Source organism: Passer domesticus, chromosome 9 (assembly GCF_036417665.1).
Source record: "Passer domesticus isolate bPasDom1 chromosome 9, bPasDom1.hap1, whole genome shotgun sequence".
NCBI classification, from domain to species: domain Eukaryota; kingdom Metazoa; phylum Chordata; class Aves; order Passeriformes; family Passeridae; genus Passer; species Passer domesticus.
In genome coordinates this window covers 8104371-8121560 of record NC_087482.1, presented here as the reverse complement: position 1 = coordinate 8121560, position 17190 = coordinate 8104371, and the positions used below count along the sequence as shown (strand labels likewise).

The 17190-nt window shown below is 42.1% G+C and overlaps 1 protein-coding gene across 1 annotated transcript; it reads right to left on the bottom strand.

Annotated features, from left to right (window-relative positions):
• Positions 1–466: 466 nt before the first annotated feature.
• LOC135307593 (IQ motif and SEC7 domain-containing protein 2-like) lies at positions 467–12382 on the bottom strand. The gene is made up of 4 exons (XM_064432005.1): positions 10700–12382; positions 9695–9871; positions 3494–3543; positions 467–2103 (listed from the first exon to the last, which is right to left on the bottom strand). Exons 1-4 carry the CDS (start codon positions 10719–10721, stop codon positions 1651–1653), a joined length of 702 nt encoding a protein of 233 aa, XP_064288075.1. The 5' UTR covers positions 10722–12382; the 3' UTR covers positions 467–1650.
• Between the last annotated feature and the right edge of the window lie 4808 nt (positions 12383–17190).

Here is a 17190-nt window from a genome sequence, read left to right as displayed (position 1 = left end):
GGGGGGAGAAGTCACGAGGGCCGATGTTCTTTGGGTGGGGCCATGGGTGACACGGAAGCACAGGAGGTTTCAATTGTGCTTCCGGAAAAAGCCCATGAGGCAAGGGGGGACTCCTCTCTCCCTGATGAATTTGAAGGTTGATAATTTGAGGGGTGGTGGATCTCTGGAGAAAAGGGAGGGGGAGGAGGAAGGTATCTGGAAGGTGTTCATTCTTAGTTTAGTATGTGTTCCTTTCTAAATTTGTAATAAATAAAGTGTTATGATTTTTTTCCCCTCCATCCCCGAATGAGAGCCTGCTTTGTTCTGTTCCCGAGTCACATCTCACAGCCACCATTTTAAAAATATACCCTTCATGGGGGCCCTAGCATTGTGCCAAGGTCAAACTATGACAATATATAAAAAAACCCTATACTAAATTCTAAAGCAAACCTTCAAGTTTTAGAGCACTTCCACTGGAAACACTCTGGACTAGAATTCAGCTTCGCTGGAGGTAAAAATGAGCAATTATGGTAAACAGGAACCAAAGTAGCTGAGAAGGATGGAGGTTTGCCATTTTCATGTTTGAGATGAATGTTTTTGCAGTGTTTACATGCACCTGGCGGAACTCTTCCCATGTGCTCGTTCAATCCATATGCTTACAAAAGAAATGTGGATCATGTAAATTCACAGTTATCACAGCCTTTAAAGTGTCTAAGAACTTGTGTGACCAATGCTCGGAGGTGCCCCCTGGTAGGTGGGCACCCTCCATTGCTACGGAATAATTACTGCATCTTAACGAGTTTGCTTACCTGAAATAGCAGAGCAGCTCTAATACTGATTACGTATGATATCATCGTGTTAATAAAATAAGGATTTATACAAAGCAGTATTGGACTATAACATTTAAATGCTATGTTACTTGGCACATTTAGTAATGATTGCTTAGAAATCTTAACAAGTCCAGGGGACTTGTGATGAAAATACTGAAATGTTTGAAATTGGTTTCTAACGTTTAATGGTTTTGGTCTACTTTCATATGCTATTCATCTATTATACTGTCCTATCAAGTAAGTGGAATTCCTTGTAAAGTCTATATTGCTAGTTTTGTGGACTGAAAAAATTTCTTTCCAAGCACAAATGTTAACTATACAGTATATATATATATATATATATATATATATATATATATATATATTTATATTTATATTTATATGTATATATTTATATTATATAAAGTTTACTTACGTACTTTCATCAACCATATCAGGTCTACTTATTTTTTTTGCCCATTGAGAGTAAAAGAGCAAGAATGCAACACTTGGTTCTGTCTGACTTTTTTCCCTGTTTTTTTTTCCATAGGCTAGCTTTTCATTATGTGTGTAAAATTGTCCAGGGGTTTGGTGTAAAAGGTAGCTTTCCTCAGATTCAGCAAGCAGCACGTTGTCAAGGCAAGTTTGGAAATAAGAACTAACCAGATGGTGGTGAACATCTATCCAGTAGATAAGTAAAACCAGTATAGCCTGGGCTAACTGGAATTATTTTATTTAGTAACAGCAAGCCTTTAAGCTCATTAAATGGCCTGGGTAAAAACTGACGGTGTGATTTTGTTGCTTCCTCTAAGTGCCTTTGCAGCTGGGTTTGGAACTAGAGTCACGAGGAGGGTCTTTAGGCCTAGACTATGGTGCTGATGCCGCTGTGTTTGGGCTTGGTGCTGGCGGCGGCGGGCGGCGGGGGCGGCCCGTGGTGGTGCGGGCCGTGGTGCGGGCCGTGGTGCGGGGCGTGCGGCAGGTAGGGGCCGTGCCCGTGGCCGTGCCCGTGCTGGTGGTACTGGTGCGGGTGCGGGTGCGGGGGCGGGGGCGGGTGGTAGTGGTGGTGGTGGTGGTAGGGCGGCGGGTTCTGGTGGCAGAACTGCGCGTGGTGCGGGTGCGGCGCGGCGGCCGCGCCCTCCGCGTGGTGCGGGGTCTGCGCGGCCGCGTGGCTCTGCGAGGGGGGCTTGCCCCTCTTGCTACCGAACAGGGACCCTAGGAGTGAGGAGGAGTTGGGCATAGTCTGGTGAGGGCGAGATGGACACTCTCGGGTTGATGTAGCTCTTCGGCGCATGTGAGGACTGCTAATGATGGACCCCTAAAAAGAAATTAATAGAAAATAAAAATTAAAAAAAATATATCTTGAAATGTTCGGAAAGGGAAAAAAAAAATTAAAAAATAAAAAAAAAGAAAAAGTTCACACTGACCCACAAACTCCTCCTTTAGGGTTAACATGGGTGGATTATGTTAGAGAGCTCTAGGGGAAATTTTATCTCCACCTTCCCTAAGTGGCCAGTGGGGCACTCATGCCCTTCTTAGAGGATGTTAAGCATTGGGTGATTTTCTCTCAATATTTTGACATAAAGTGATATGACTTCAAATTAAAAAAAAAAATGTCACGGAAATGTAACATGATATAAGACCTACGAGTGTGTTTTTAAAGGAAAAATACATTTTAAAATACTGCAAAAAATACCATACTTGCTTTTTTACCACAAAAAAAGCGCGCTAGATTAAATGCAACCTAAATAGTTAAACATACAGCAGCAAATATTACAGTTACAGCTCAGATTTTAAAATGGTATTTAAATATTTATTTATAGCAGTTTTCCACTACTATATATGACAGTGCTGCTTCTCAGGCCTACCTCTGCATTTTGTGTTAAATGGAACCATACCATTTTTGCCACTAACATTTCTATGTGCTTATATTTTTCTGACCTATGGTCCAACATTCTCTATTATTTAGCCTGGAATTTAGTTGCTGAAGTTGAGGGTTTGTATTTTTAAAGAGTTATGGGACACAAGAGTAGTTAGGCAAAGTATGCTAGATTTAAACTGTAATCTACCTAAAGCAAACACACAAAAAAAAAAAAAAAAAAAAAAAAAAAAAAAATCTGCAAGCTGAATTCAGAGACATGAACAGTATATATAAATGGTTTGAAGATGAATGAAATCTCATGAAATCCACATTGAATTCACCTATCTGAATAATTTTTTTTGTCCTCCCATGCCCTATCTGTGCAATTCCATGGTGTCATGACTGCATACATTTAGCAATTGAACTCGAAAATAAGCAATGGGGATGGTTGAGCATGACAGTCAATAGTGTAGCTAAATATCAAACAGCAAGAACAGTGTACTTGGTAACAAAGAGCAAGGTGGGCTTTTAAGCTGGGACCAGACTGAAATGGTGGCAAAAGGACACATCATATCCATTTAACCATGCTGGCAGGAACAAAGGGAACAAGGTTAGCTCAAACCAAAAATGGCATTGCTCTAAAACAAGCTGTCAGTGCTTTGTAAGCTGGAAGAATACAGAGTGAATAGCCTAGGCATGCATTTTACTCGTGGCAGGCAGGTTATATATATGTGTATATATATATATGTTAGAAGAAAAAAGAGCAAAAAAATATGTATGTATATAAAAGAAAGGTTTGAAATGCACATCATCACATCCAGCTAGACATCAGGAACTTCCTACTTACTTCCATATTGCTGTCTAGCGATCCTGCACTGCTGCGTCGCCCACGCTTGCCTGCCCAGGACATGCAACAGCAGAGATTAGAGACTGCGACACGACCGGCGCCAGGAGCCGCGGCCCCACAGCCCCACAGCTTCAGGGCCAGCAGGGACAGCAACTCCCTGCACCTGCCTGCGTTTCTAGGGGATCAGTGGAAATTTGGAGAGCTGCTGGTGCTGGGGATCGGCTCACACGAGCGGGGGGTGATTATTTTGTTGGTCATTTGCACAACTTTTGAAGTAGAGGTGTTTGGGCAGCTGGGTTTAGTGCTGCGCTTGTGATGCTGAGCAGCAATGATTTTAAAGGGTTTGGTTTACTGGAAGCTAATCGGCCATGGAGGTTTTTTTTCTTTAAATATTGAGATATAGTTGTGGGGTGGCATTAACTTAAATGCAAAATTTAACGTTGAAATATTCTGAACTTCAGTGTGGGGCACTGTGAGGGCCATCGGTTTTATCAATTAATCCGTTTTATCACTTCATCGGTTTTATCATTTTATCGAATTTATAATTTCAATTTCAGCTTTGAACCTCAGTGGATTTCATACAATATTCTTTCATGAGGTTTAAAAAAAACTAAACTTAATTTTTGATCAGTAAATCTGGAATCTGTCTTGACATTATGGCTAGATTTTGTTTGTTTAGCTGTGCAGTGCTTTATCTTTAAGCATGTTGGATTTGTACTCCAACAGTCTCAAACTGCAAAAACTTTTGCCTAAACCCACACGTGAAACTCCAGACAGTTTGCCTAAAGAGCCAGAAGACCTCAGTGGCTGGATAGGACACAGGATCTCAGATTTTCTTTCTCACTTCACAGCAGAGAAGATAGCATCTGGCTGCAGTGGAAATAGAGATTTTTAGAAGATAACTTGTGGAGCTTTGCTTTGCAAAGTTTCAGAATACTTTCCTGGCAGGGTGCAGAAACAAAGCTGAGCTTTGAGGAGCCCTCCTGGTGCTCAGAGCTTCCCTAAAATCTGCAGGGCTTTCGAAACCAAAGCTTTCTCAGCACTCTCTCCTTGTTTTCCTGCAAGGCCAAATATCAGTCTCCACCCTGCATTGGCTGCATTCAGAGTTTTCTACACTGAGAGGTAGTTTTGGCAGAGAATGTGAGGATTTCAGCATCACTTAACCAATTAATGATGTACCCTCATCACAGACACCCCAAAAGCACCTGTGATCAGAACTAGAGAGCAGTGGAACTGCTCATAGGGCAATTCAGACTACCCAAAGGATCAGGATGACCAAAAACTACCACCTGCTGGATTTATAAGCATAGTATTGACCTGGTTGGTCACAGAACACTGCCCTGAAACAAGTTTCTTGTAAGAGCTACAGTTCCAGGCTACTGGAACATTCTCCCCTCTTAAAAAGAGTTGCTCCCCAGTACAACCCCTCTGCAGTGACATTAAATTGAGGGGAAGGCGTTTGTGGTCAAGGTGTTGTGTTTGACTTGAGAAATTCATTGGGATTTGGAACAATTTCCCTGGATGGGCTCTTTGTCAAAAGCTCACTGCTTCATCTCCTGCTGCAGTTTTAGCCTCAGCCAAACTCTACTATCTTATGAGTCCCCCAAGAAAAACTGGGTTTGTTCATCCCTTATGTTGACTCCTAGTCAGGTTTGATATTTTGCTGCTCTGATAACGGGATTAGTACTGATTAACACTCCAACCCCTCTTGCTTGCTGATGCAAACACACTGCGGCAGCCACCTCGGAACTTAGCAGTCAGGGTTGCAAATAAGACTGAGAGCTGACACGGGGCATTAAACGTGGCCAAAAATGAAGGAAAACACAACAATCCAATGCCTTTTGCATATGGCAGGAGTCACAGTCTGATCAAATAACCACGGACACAGTAAATACGGACAGAGAGCGACAGATGGAATTTTGCTCAGAATAACTCCAGGGCAAAGTAGTACTTGCAAAGCCAAGAACAAACAGAAAAATCCACCTTAAATGCCTGTAATTTCCCTCAGATAGGCACTACTGCTGTACAGAGGCTTAGTTCTTTTTCTTAAAAACAAATTGATCCCGATTCTGTGCTGACATGCAGTGTGGTGGGTTTACTCAGTAAATCCCCTGGAGCATTCCCCCTGCCAATGTGTGTTTATTCCAGACTGTTCCCTGGTCTTTGGGATAGCATCCCATCGCAGAAATGCCTCCCTGGAGCTCCAGCCTTCACATGCATCTCAGGGAAATTCTAAACTAGAACTGCACCCAAGCATGTACTGGCAGGATAATTAGTAGCTGTGGTACAAAGCAAGGTGGTATTTATCAAATCTGAAGATTAGTTTTGCTTAATATATTAAGCTTACTTTAATATTTTAAGGCTGTTAGAGTGGACTTTAATTTATAAAAATAAATTTTCAATTAATTTAACCTTATCTGTTAGATATGAATATTCCTTGCAAGAAATATCTTGAACTTACACAAGTGTATGCCTCATATATGAACATGCACTATATAGGGCCAAGAACATTTCAAATTTATAGTAGAGATATGAAGTGATTACAAGATTTTTACAAACTTAACCATGCCAAAAGAATATTGAGCTTCATTAATAAAGGCCACTGCACCTTGCAGAATGGATGTGTGCAGGACACATCACAGGATGTGTGGTGATCTCATAGTTTAGGCTACAGATCAGCTCAGTACATGGAAATATTTCTCACTCCTGCTCTGTAGTTCTTGAAACTCTTCTGGGCCAGTGAGATAACTGATAGCTAAAGACTATCAATGATTTGATATTATGATTTAGTATTATGATTTGGCTTTGAGTGTCTTGGGGGAGAAAGCTTGGAAAAAAGTTTTAAGTTAAAATTACTCTCTCCAATGACTGGAGAGACCACTTTTGAGGGGGAAAGTACTGTTTGCCACCTTTACATTTTCAGCTTGTTTCTGTGTGAAACAGGTACAATCTTAAGATTTCACACTGAAACAGAACTATTTTAATCCTGGAAATACCTTTGGTTTTGTTTTGATTTTGCAGTAATCTTTTTTGGCCTGTGGCTGTTTTAGACAAGCCCAGCTCTCAGTAACAGGAACCACTGCACCACCCTCACCTGGTCAGTACTACCTGGCTGTGCCAGTTGTGGAGTACTGGGGCAAACAAGAAAACTGCAATTTTTAAACCAGTTCAGTGTGTAAATACTACTCCCACCTTACAGATTAGTGATGTGGGAATAAAGTTTGAATTCCTCTGTAAACTCAATGTAAAAGCACTGGGTCCCCCAGCAATTCAAAGTGGCTGGAATTCAAATTGAAGAACCTAAAATCAGTGCAATGGGACTGTTTCTGGGAGAAACAGAATGGGAAACACAGCCAGTCCAACTCTTTCTGCTCTGCTTTAGTGACCAAATCATTCTTCCTGTGGAACAGTGGCCATGAGGGGACATCACACTTTTCCCATCTTCCTGTAAACTCATAAAACTCAGCTTTAGATTCATTAAAATTTGCCTGGCTCTAATATGTTTGTATAAATTAAGAATTTCAAGGTCTGGAAAAAATAAATTCAGTTCTTCCAGCTCAAGAATGTGCAATAAAAATTATACATTTATCTTTAGAGAAAAATAAAGCCCTAAATATTTTTGACATATTCGCATCTTGGAACACTTGGATGTCACATTCTGTTTTATATTCCATGGAAAGAACTGTCAAGGCACAAGGAACAACAGCATCTCCCAGTGAAGAGATCCTCAGCACATCCTTCCCACAGCTGGGAGTTGAGCTGCTGTGGCCAAGGCATGGAAACACTCTCAGGAAAGGATACCTGATGGACACATCCTGCTTTTCTGTGCATGCCCAGCCTAGGAGGCAGAATCAGTCAGGGTATTTGCTAGATCTCAGAAGCTGCTGAATTGTCACTCAGAGAAATTTAGTAATTTCCACAGCCTCCATTTACTGGGATGTCTGGGGGACAGCAATGGATTTTTTTCCTAAATAGTTCTGTCAAGTACCTGTGCAGCCAAATGCTGTTCAGTCACATTTCCCTTCACTGAATAAACAGTTAAAATTTTGAGTTTGCAATGTTCACTGGACATTTACCTGCCTTCCTGCATAAATATGAAATCAGGCCATTTTCTCTTGTTTGTTAGATTTATTTTTGATTCAAGGTAGAAAGGTCTCTCTAAAAATCTACTTTCCTACAGGCCCACACACTCCTGTTCCTCCTCCTTGTTCATCCTGTGCTTCATCCACAGAAGGATTTGAGGGAACCTAACTCAGGCCTGTTTTAGAGAAGCAATTTAATATGGGATAATCACTGAGGGGCAGTATCTTCCTAACTGAAAGAGATTTCTTTGCTTTTCTGTGGATCACTTCTCCCACATTAAAAATAAAATTAGCCTCACATGCAAGCTATTCCCTGAGAGAAGGCAGAATGATATGGATCATCTCCCTTAAGTCATTCCACCAAATAACACAGCAAATAACAGGCTGGTTGTTTCTCAAGTCAGTTGCACTGCACAAGACCAAACAGAAGCTCTCCATAATTCTCAGTTATTTCAGGTTAAAATTAAGTTTAGTTGGGTTTAACAAACTCATTGATAAACCCTGCAGTCTGTGAGTGATTTCTACTTTTTGTCATGGAAAAAGGTTATTTTCAGTAAGAAGCATGCCAGTTGTAGGCATGCCCTGTGAAATGTGTTTGTGATTACAAATGTTGGTTTGTTGAATTAAACCCATAATATGAATTCAAATACATGGCAGTGTTTGAAAGAGAGGGATGAGTAATTCTAATGGAATGAAAAAATTAATCAGAAATCACATTTAGGGGTACAGATACCCACTGAACTCACATATTAACAATATGGTAGTTCTCATTCTAATGAAATAAAACCAAAACAACAGAAAAAGATGAAGTATCTTCAAATCTGAGAGATAAGAGTGGTGAAGACTAGGGCTTGATCTAAAATCCGCTGGAGCCAAGCAAGCACCAATAGTCAACTTCAGCCTGATTTTGGATCAAGGGCCTAAGTCTTTTTAATGAAGCACATGGAGATGTGAGTATGAAAGCCTAAACAGAGAAGAAAAGAATTGAAAGAGCTCACTCTCTACATATTTGTATGCACATACATATACCCACAAAACACAGGCTATCATTTCAGTTTACAACAATTTTATTTATTGCAGCATAGCTAATGTCTCCTCTTTAGTTAAAAAAAAAGGAAATAGGTAAGTAGTGTCTACTACCAAAGATATACAGAATATTGAAATTATGACTACACTGGACATCATCACTGCAATTGAAAGAACAAAGCAGAGTATGCAACACAGCCTATGAACTAAAAACCAAATAACTAAAAAAAATAGAGTTGCTACTATCTATGGAAGTACTTTCTGAATAGTGGACATGGTGTTCAGATAAGAGTTCTTGTCAGTGACAGGAATCTTTAACACTGAAAGATTACATGGCTATGCCAGGTGTGAGGCAAACCATCAAATAAAAACATGCCCAACTTCCCCTGGCTTGCTTTGGCTAACAAATTGTATCACCACTGCTTTCCAGTCTTTGACCAGTTAATAAAACTTAAGACACATCAGTGGCTTTGTGGGTTATCAGCATCCTTGTCCAATAGGGCTTCTTTGGTTCTGTTGCAAAGAGTACTTCACAACAACCTCTTTTTGCAAGAATTAGGAACTGTGTCTGAGTTACAGAACCAGAAAAGAGCATCAGGGGCACACTGGTGTTACACAGCTCTAGAGAGAATTTAGTAGGGCTTCACTCAGTTTCATTCATCGAGGTGGTGACACAGGTACACTTGAGCACAGAGTACACAGAAAGCACTCGTCACACAGAGACCAGGAGCTTTCCTTCCCTTTCCAGGCCTAGTCTATGAGGGGGAAAAAGCAAAGGCAATGAAAAAAAAAGAAAGGAAAACCAAGTGAATTGCTCCTAGCACAAGTCAGTCACTTCTGTTTTATTAAAAACTTACAATTTTTCCTCTGTCTTCACTGTCCTTTAAAAGTTTCTATAGCAACCTACAACGGCTTTAATACTTTCAAACAGCAGCCGCTTAACAGAACAAAGGTAAAAAAAAAAAACCCAAAACAAACAGAAATTAACCACGAGCCGAGGAGGGGGGAGTAAGGAGCTACTTGGAAGTGTAAGATTCCACCACTGCTATTTGTGGAGGCATGCAGCGAGCCGGGGAGGAGAGGCAGCTCTTACCTGCTTCGGACAGGTCGCGCAGGGAGGAGCTGAGCGCGCTCCGCTTCAGCCCCTCGCCGCCGGCGTAGCTGTCGTCCAGGCACGCCCGGGGCAGGGTCCCGTTCCCGGAGTCCTTCTTCAGGCTGGAGCGCTGCGACATGCTGGGACGCACCACCCCCTTCTGCTTCTCCAGCTCGGCTGCAACACACACGGGGGCTTTTACAGGGGTGTTTGTGGGCATGAAACAACCCAGAACGTCCCACAGGGAGTTTCACCCCTCTACCCACAGCTGGATTTCTCTTTTGGGAAAATGGGATAAAATTTCATCTTCAGACACTCACGGGACTACCAGCAAAATGTATCGGTTTGGACCATGACTTCCTTACTGACCACAGGAATTGCAACCCGGAAATGAAGAAAAATTCAATGAAGCTTATTGGAAGAGCCATCATTGGGAATTTCAGTGTGAGGTAAATTGCCCTTAAAATTCCTGCTGTAATTTGTGATACAAATCACAGAGCCAGCTCTCCTCTGTCCACATTATCCCTAAAATTCTTACAGGAATTTATAGTACAAATCACAGATCCATCTTTCTTCTCCACATTATCCCTAAAAATTCCTGCAGTAATTTATACTACAAATCACAGACCCAGCTCTCTTCTGTCCAAATTATCCCTAAAGTTCTTCCTGTAATTTATGCTACAAATCACAGACCCAGCTCTCCTCTGCCCATTGTTATTTGCAGCTTGTCCAAGATGAATTCCACTGCAGCTACACTGCAGTAAATAGTAGTCAATGAACTCAGCCGGGGCTTAAGGCATTATTGGCTTTTTCCTTCTTCTCAAGATAAAGTCACAGAAAAACCCACATTATTTTGAACTTTTACAGAGTTCTAATGTGTTATACTCTTATACTTTTTATTAATGGTAATTTTTAATTTAAAATTTAAATTTCCCAAGGGTAATATTACTTTTTATTATTTTGATTAGCTGGAAAATGCTCCATTATATGTACCTTTGTACTTACACTCTATTCTGTGCTTTTCCATTTCTTGAACTTCTGCAATTGATTCCCTCAAATCATCTGTAAACTTCTTCCTGTCCTGAGGATTTGGTGCATTGAAATTTATGAGTACTTTGATATCTGCTCCTGGAACAGCTGACGTGAGCCGAATGCCATTGGGATAATCTGGAAGAAAAAGGCAAGAAAAACTAAGCTCTGATTAATACAATTACTTTTCTTTTAATAAAAATACCCACAAAACCGGAAAGCTTTTAGTAATATTACCACAGAGGATACAAAGTCAGAGAAATAAAAGTCTGACAGCATAAAATTAGAATAAAAATCCCTAAGGTACATTGGAACAGCCTAACTGTCAAATACTGAACGAATACTGAGAGATATCTCTATGTAGCTGCTGCCCTTAAGGCACAATATGCAATATATATCAAAAACAGTAGGGAAAAAAAAATCTAAGGGGATATTTTTTTTTCATGGAACAGATCCCATGATCACCTTATCCACTTGTGACCAAAGTTTTGCTGAGTGTAAAGGCTACTTGAAGACATTTCAAATGCTACAAATTATCTTTTAACTCACCATTTGCGGGTGAGTTGACACACAAACAGGTACAGATTTAGTATTTCCTATTGGATTGTTCTCCCTGTACATGCTACTTTCCTTTTTTTCTTTAAAATGAAATTAAAAGTATCTGTGAAATCACATACTGAAGAAGTAAAAGGACTGATTTGGTTTTTTCACCCTTCTTTTGACCCATATGATGGACTTTTAATAAAAGGCAGATGTTTCAGGAAACTGTCTTTGCCTCTTTTCTAGGTGTACTTCTGAAGTTTTAACAGCTGGTCAAAAATACCTCCTGGTTGAGACAGAATGTTCATTTACAGAAAGATACTCAGAATGAAAATATGTTCTGTGTTGAGAGCTTTGTAACAAGCTAGCTCCGAGCTAAAGCTCACAGTGAGATTAATTTGACCAAGATAGAAAATGAGGGGAGTTGCCTTCCAATTAAACTGTGTCCTTGGCCTGCGGATGAAGTAATGCACCGAGCAGGTGGTGGAGAAAAACAGCCTGGGAAAGTAATAAGTAGTTATACCAAAATAGCACGTAAATAGCTGATAGCTAGTTAGCCAATGGTGAGCTGGGATTTTGCACTATGCATGAGCTAATTAAAAGGTGTATAATAATCCGTAATTCGGGAATAAAGACGAGACTTGTCGATCATCATATGGCGAGCAAGTCTTCCTTCTCCATCAAATGGTGACCCCGACGTCGACGACTACGGACAGACACGGCTGCCACGGATGGGGAAGTAGGAGCGGGTCCTTCTGAAGCAAGGGGGGGACGGCAAACGACCACTGCGGGTCGCGGCCCTAGGAGCTATAAATATAGTCCTAGCCTACGTGCTGCCGAAGTCTGTAAGCCTTGCAACAGCGCTGATTAGAAATGGAAAGGCAAGCAGCATATGATTTATTTATTTGCTTTTTAAAAAAGCGGCAGATTAAAGACATGGACTTGCAGAGAGAGCTCCCACAGTTGTTAGATTACGGGTACGCTACAGGGTTGTTTTTCAACCCCCATACGGTCCATGAGCTAACAGAGTGGCGTAAGTTCGGGACCAGGAGGGCGGTTACGCGCACCGCGGGACAGCCCGGGGCAGACGCGGAGGCGAAAACGCGTATGCCGGCGGCGCTCCCGGTGCTGCAGTGGCGGAATGGACCGAGCGCTGCGGAGGCGGCGTACTCGGTGCCGGCGGTGGTTACGCGCACCGCGGGTCCAGTGACACGCGCGGTGACAAAAACTCGCACGGCAGCTGTCCGTGGGGAAAGCGCACAGATCGTGAGGGAAGTGCCGGCCAGGGCCAAGCCGGCCAAAGCGAGACGCGGCAGCCGAATAGGTGCTAGCGGCGGCGGACGCGCACCAGTAACGCGAAACCCGAAAGCTGGAGCTAGGAGGGCTTTTTCACATTTGCAAGCGCACAAAAGCACCAGCGGTGTGGGACATTCTCCCGCTGGCTGCGGGTGCTGGCGCAGAGCCAGGGGGAACCAGCCCGAGCAGAGATCCAGGCAGAGCGGAGCCCAAAGGAGATCGGGGCCGCGCGGGTCCGGGCGAGAGCGTTCCTTTCCGCACCCCCGGGATAGCGCAGACTGAGGCTGTGCCGGAGCACACAGGAGACGGGCGCGGGCAGACATTCCTCAAAGCACCGCCCTGTCACAGCTGCCTAGCAACCACAGCAGACAGCCCATCGCAGCAATTCAAACAAGTGTCTGAGAAAAAACAGGTCAGGAATTTCCTTCAAGATCAGGATAGAAAACTTCTGAAAATTCACACAGTGCTTCATCCAGATGTTATACGGGGCATTTCACCCAACTGTTCCACAGACTTTACAGTTTGTTTACCAGTTTTTTTTGTAAATGTGTTTGCTTTTCTAAAAGTGATTGAGTATTTGGGTTTGATGGCTTTGAGTTTGATGACTTCATTTCCTTTCCCTTGCCTGAGGCGAGAACAACCTTTTAGGGGGGCAGAGTCTAAGTAAACTTCCTAGTTTCTGTTTGGACTACATATGAGAAGATTTAAACTGTAATATTTCTGTATACTATGGGCTTTATAGTCTTTGCTTTCTTCTATTCATTAAGAGAGGGCATTACATAAATGGATGTAAATGTGCTAATTATTTTGACTATCCTTAATTTAAGTGAAATTATTTGTGTTTAAGATTATCTGTCATCTTTTTCAGTTTTGTTTTAAAATATCTATCCAAGATTCAAAGTTTTAAGAATTATTGATATTAAGTTTATAATCTTTGTTATTTTTAGTTTTTGTAAGTAATGCTGATAGATAGTGACTGTTGTTAATACCAGATGAATACTTTAGGAAGGTTGTCTTAACCCCTTCAAGCACTTCTTGTTAAGGAGTTTTCAGATTTTTGTGATAAGAATTATTATTAAGATATTGTTGCAGTATTTACAGCCAGCTTTCATGTGTTTTTCTATTTTTTTGTGTGATCACCTACAAGACACGTGTCTCTTTAAGATCCTGTCTTTTTATTTCCTAACTATTTTGATGTTTCTGAGGGTTTTTATCCAAATTGCCAGTTTTGTAGTTCTTTTAATTATTATTACAGGAATACTCCGGCAGAGAATTCAAGAAGTTTGCTGTGTTTGGAAAATCTCTGTCTTGACAGAAACTTCAGAAGGATTAAATTATTTGCTGGTTTGATTGGTTTGTAACCCTAAGGTTTCTTGTTTATAACATTTGTTTTTAAAAGTCCTGTTTAAAAGGTATGTTAAGTGATACTCACCAATTAGAGTTCGAGCTCTGGCCAAGTTCTAACTCTATTTGGATGGAGTGACTGACAGTCAACCCAGATGTTTTCTGCATCAAAAAGTATTCAAGTCCTTTTGACTTGGCGATTTGACCATCTGTGACAGCTGAGCCATTTTCAGAGGTAATTTGGAGAAACATGAATCCGGACATGGTTTCTCCAATTCTCTGTCATTTTAAGGTTTATCAGCTGTCGCAGACTCTGGGATAAGAGTTCAGTGTTGTAGTGTTTAGTAATTTTTTGATTTTGTATGTGTTGTTGATTGTGTGTATTATCTAAATTAATTCCTAATTACTTTTATTTTAACATTTCTTTATGTAACATTGCAAAATGAAACCAGGACCCATTTTTCACCTCCAAGATTTTGAGAAGATTCTTCAGTCCTGCAGGGATGTGGGATTTGTTTGTGTTTTAACAGGTGCCCTGTCTCAGCTTGAAAAGAAAACGGGGGAGCTCAGGGTATTGGAGTGGCTCTCTCCACCGCTACAGCAACAGAAAACTGTGAGACTGAAAATTGAAATGATTGCATCCCTCATAAAGAAAGGACGTTTTAGGGCAATCCAAGTTACAGGAGCAGAGCCTTCAACAATACGATTGCCCATTAAAAAGGACACGCTTGACTGGTATTTGGTGAACTCTGGGGAGCTCCAGGAAGCCCTTTTAGGAGCTGGAGCTGTCGTGGAGACTGGGAAAATGCATCCTAGTCCCCTCCAGTGGATGACAGAATGGGACTGGATAACAAAGCCCATTCAGAGTCTGTAACCATTAAGGGGGGCTATCACGGCCTTTACGGACGCTGGTAAAAAGTCCAGGAGAGCAGCCGTGACATGGAAACAGCAAAGACAGTGGTGACAACATTTGTTAGATGCAGATGCCAGGGACAGTCTACAGACATTGGAACTTTTAGCTGTAGTATGGTCAATGATGAATTTAAAAGGTCCTTTGAATATTGTGACTGACTCCCTTTACGTAGCAGGAGTAGCTGCCAGGCTACTATACTGGGGGAGGGGATATCTTTGTGTTTCCTCTCCAACAGGACCCTTGTGGATCCCCGCGAAGTGGACTCGAGCTGTACCAGATGTTGAGGACTGTCGCGGCCTTGTCACCGGAGGACAAAGAGAGGGTGCACAACAAACTGACGCTGATATTGCGACCCTATTTGCAACACCTTAAGCCCTACTCTAACGATGCGCGATGTGCCTGTGTTCATCTTCCTGACGATTGGATCGAGTGGTGTCAGGACCTTACGGTAGAAGTAAAAGCCCCTCAATCACAGCCATGCTTGGACTGTGGGGACAATAAATGTGCTGCATGGATCGTGCTAGACTGTGGAGGCTGTAATAAGGTGTTTTGGTTGGAGCAATCGACCGTTCGGCAGAACTGGTGCCCAAGCTGCCGATGCTCCTGGAACTTGCAGAACTCGTGGCAGCAAGCACTAAGGGATTTTACAGGGCTTGATTTGAGAGGATCGTTAGACTTGTATGAAGCCCCGGAGCAAATTATTTTGGCATATGTTACTTGGCAACTTAAGACCTTGTGTGAGCGAGTAGAAAAGCAAGTGCGTACTCACATAATAGCTTCGCGCTGTCGAAAGCTTGTGGCCCTCACACAGACATCCACTGTAGGACCGATTAAAAAAGACTGTGGGGTTGAGGAGGCACTAGACGACTGCATCAAGCAACTTAAGTCCTGTTCTCTTCGCTCCAGAGGGACTGCCAAATAGGGCAACCCACATTCTGGAGCAAGCTGAAACAGGTAGTAGTAGCTACACTTTAACCTGGAGGGGCAGCTAATAAGGCCATGAATTTGGCCAAGCAATTAGGCTGCTGGGCCAAAGACGAACTGAACGCCACCTCCCAGGTAGTGGACATGCTGTCTCAAGATGTACAAAGTGTAAATCATGCAGTATTGCAGAATAGAGCAGCAATCGATTTCTTATTATTAGCTCAAGGCCATGGTTGTGAAGAATTTGAGAGTATGTGTTGTATGAATTTATCAGATCATTCTGTATCAATATGCTATAGAGATATTGTGTGATAGTATTGCTAATGCTTGTATTACCATGCTTGCTTAATTGCATACAAAGAATGGTGAGTCAGATGATGGAAAGGGCTTGGAAAACAACACTTCCGGCTCAAAAAGAAAACGGGGGAAATGTTGAGAGCTTTGTAACAAGCTGGCTCCGAGCTAAAGCTCACAGTGAGATTAATTTGACCGAGATAGAGAATGAGGGGAGTTGCCATTCCAATTAAACTGTGTGTCCTTGGCCCACGGATGAAGAAATGCACAGACACAGGTGGTGGAGCGGGATAGCCTGGGAAAGTGGTGATAGTTATACCAAAAACAGCACGTAGATAGCTGATAGCTAGTTAGCCAATGGTGAGCTGGGATTTTGCACTATGCATGAGCTAATTAAAGGGTGTATAATAATCAGTGATTCGGGAATAAAGACGAGACTTGTCGATCATCATATTGTGAGCGAGTCTTCCTTCTCCATCAGGCACGCGTTGTTTCCTGTGGTGGTCACACTGGGGTCTTTGGTGGTCTCTGAGGCTGAAGGCTGTGGTCTTCCTCATGACTGAACTTTTGAACTTTTCTCTATTGTGCGTGCACTGTGGTCCCCTGGTGCTTATCTGAGTACGTCTGTTGGTTTGGATCAGCTTGGAGACAGAGGAGCTCCTTAGTCTAGGCTTCTTGCATTCCCTGGTCTTCTCCTGTTATGAGTAAAACACTCATCTGTAGCTATGATATTTTATTAAAAATCCTTTCCTAGGATTTTTCCCCTCCTGAGGAGCTGAGGGCCTCAGGAAAGAAATGTAAACAATAACTATCTGCTGCTGTGGAATGCAACAGGTGCATCTTCCATTGGTCCATGTGGATTGTTTTCACTTGATGACCAATCACAGCCAACTGTGTTGAGCCTGTGAGCAGTCACAAGATTTTTGTTATGCATTCCATTCTATTCTTCTTCTTTGTAGCCTTCTGGTCATTTTTTCCTCTCTGTTCTTTTAGTATAGTTTTAACGTAGTATTTTAATAGAATATATAATAAATCAGCCTTCTGAAATGGAGTCAAGCCTCGTGTCTCCACACCTGGGGTGTTCGCCCCAACAGATTATCCATTTTTTTTAAGGCTGCAAAGTTAAACAGGTTGGGCCAGTTGCTGAGAGTTGAAA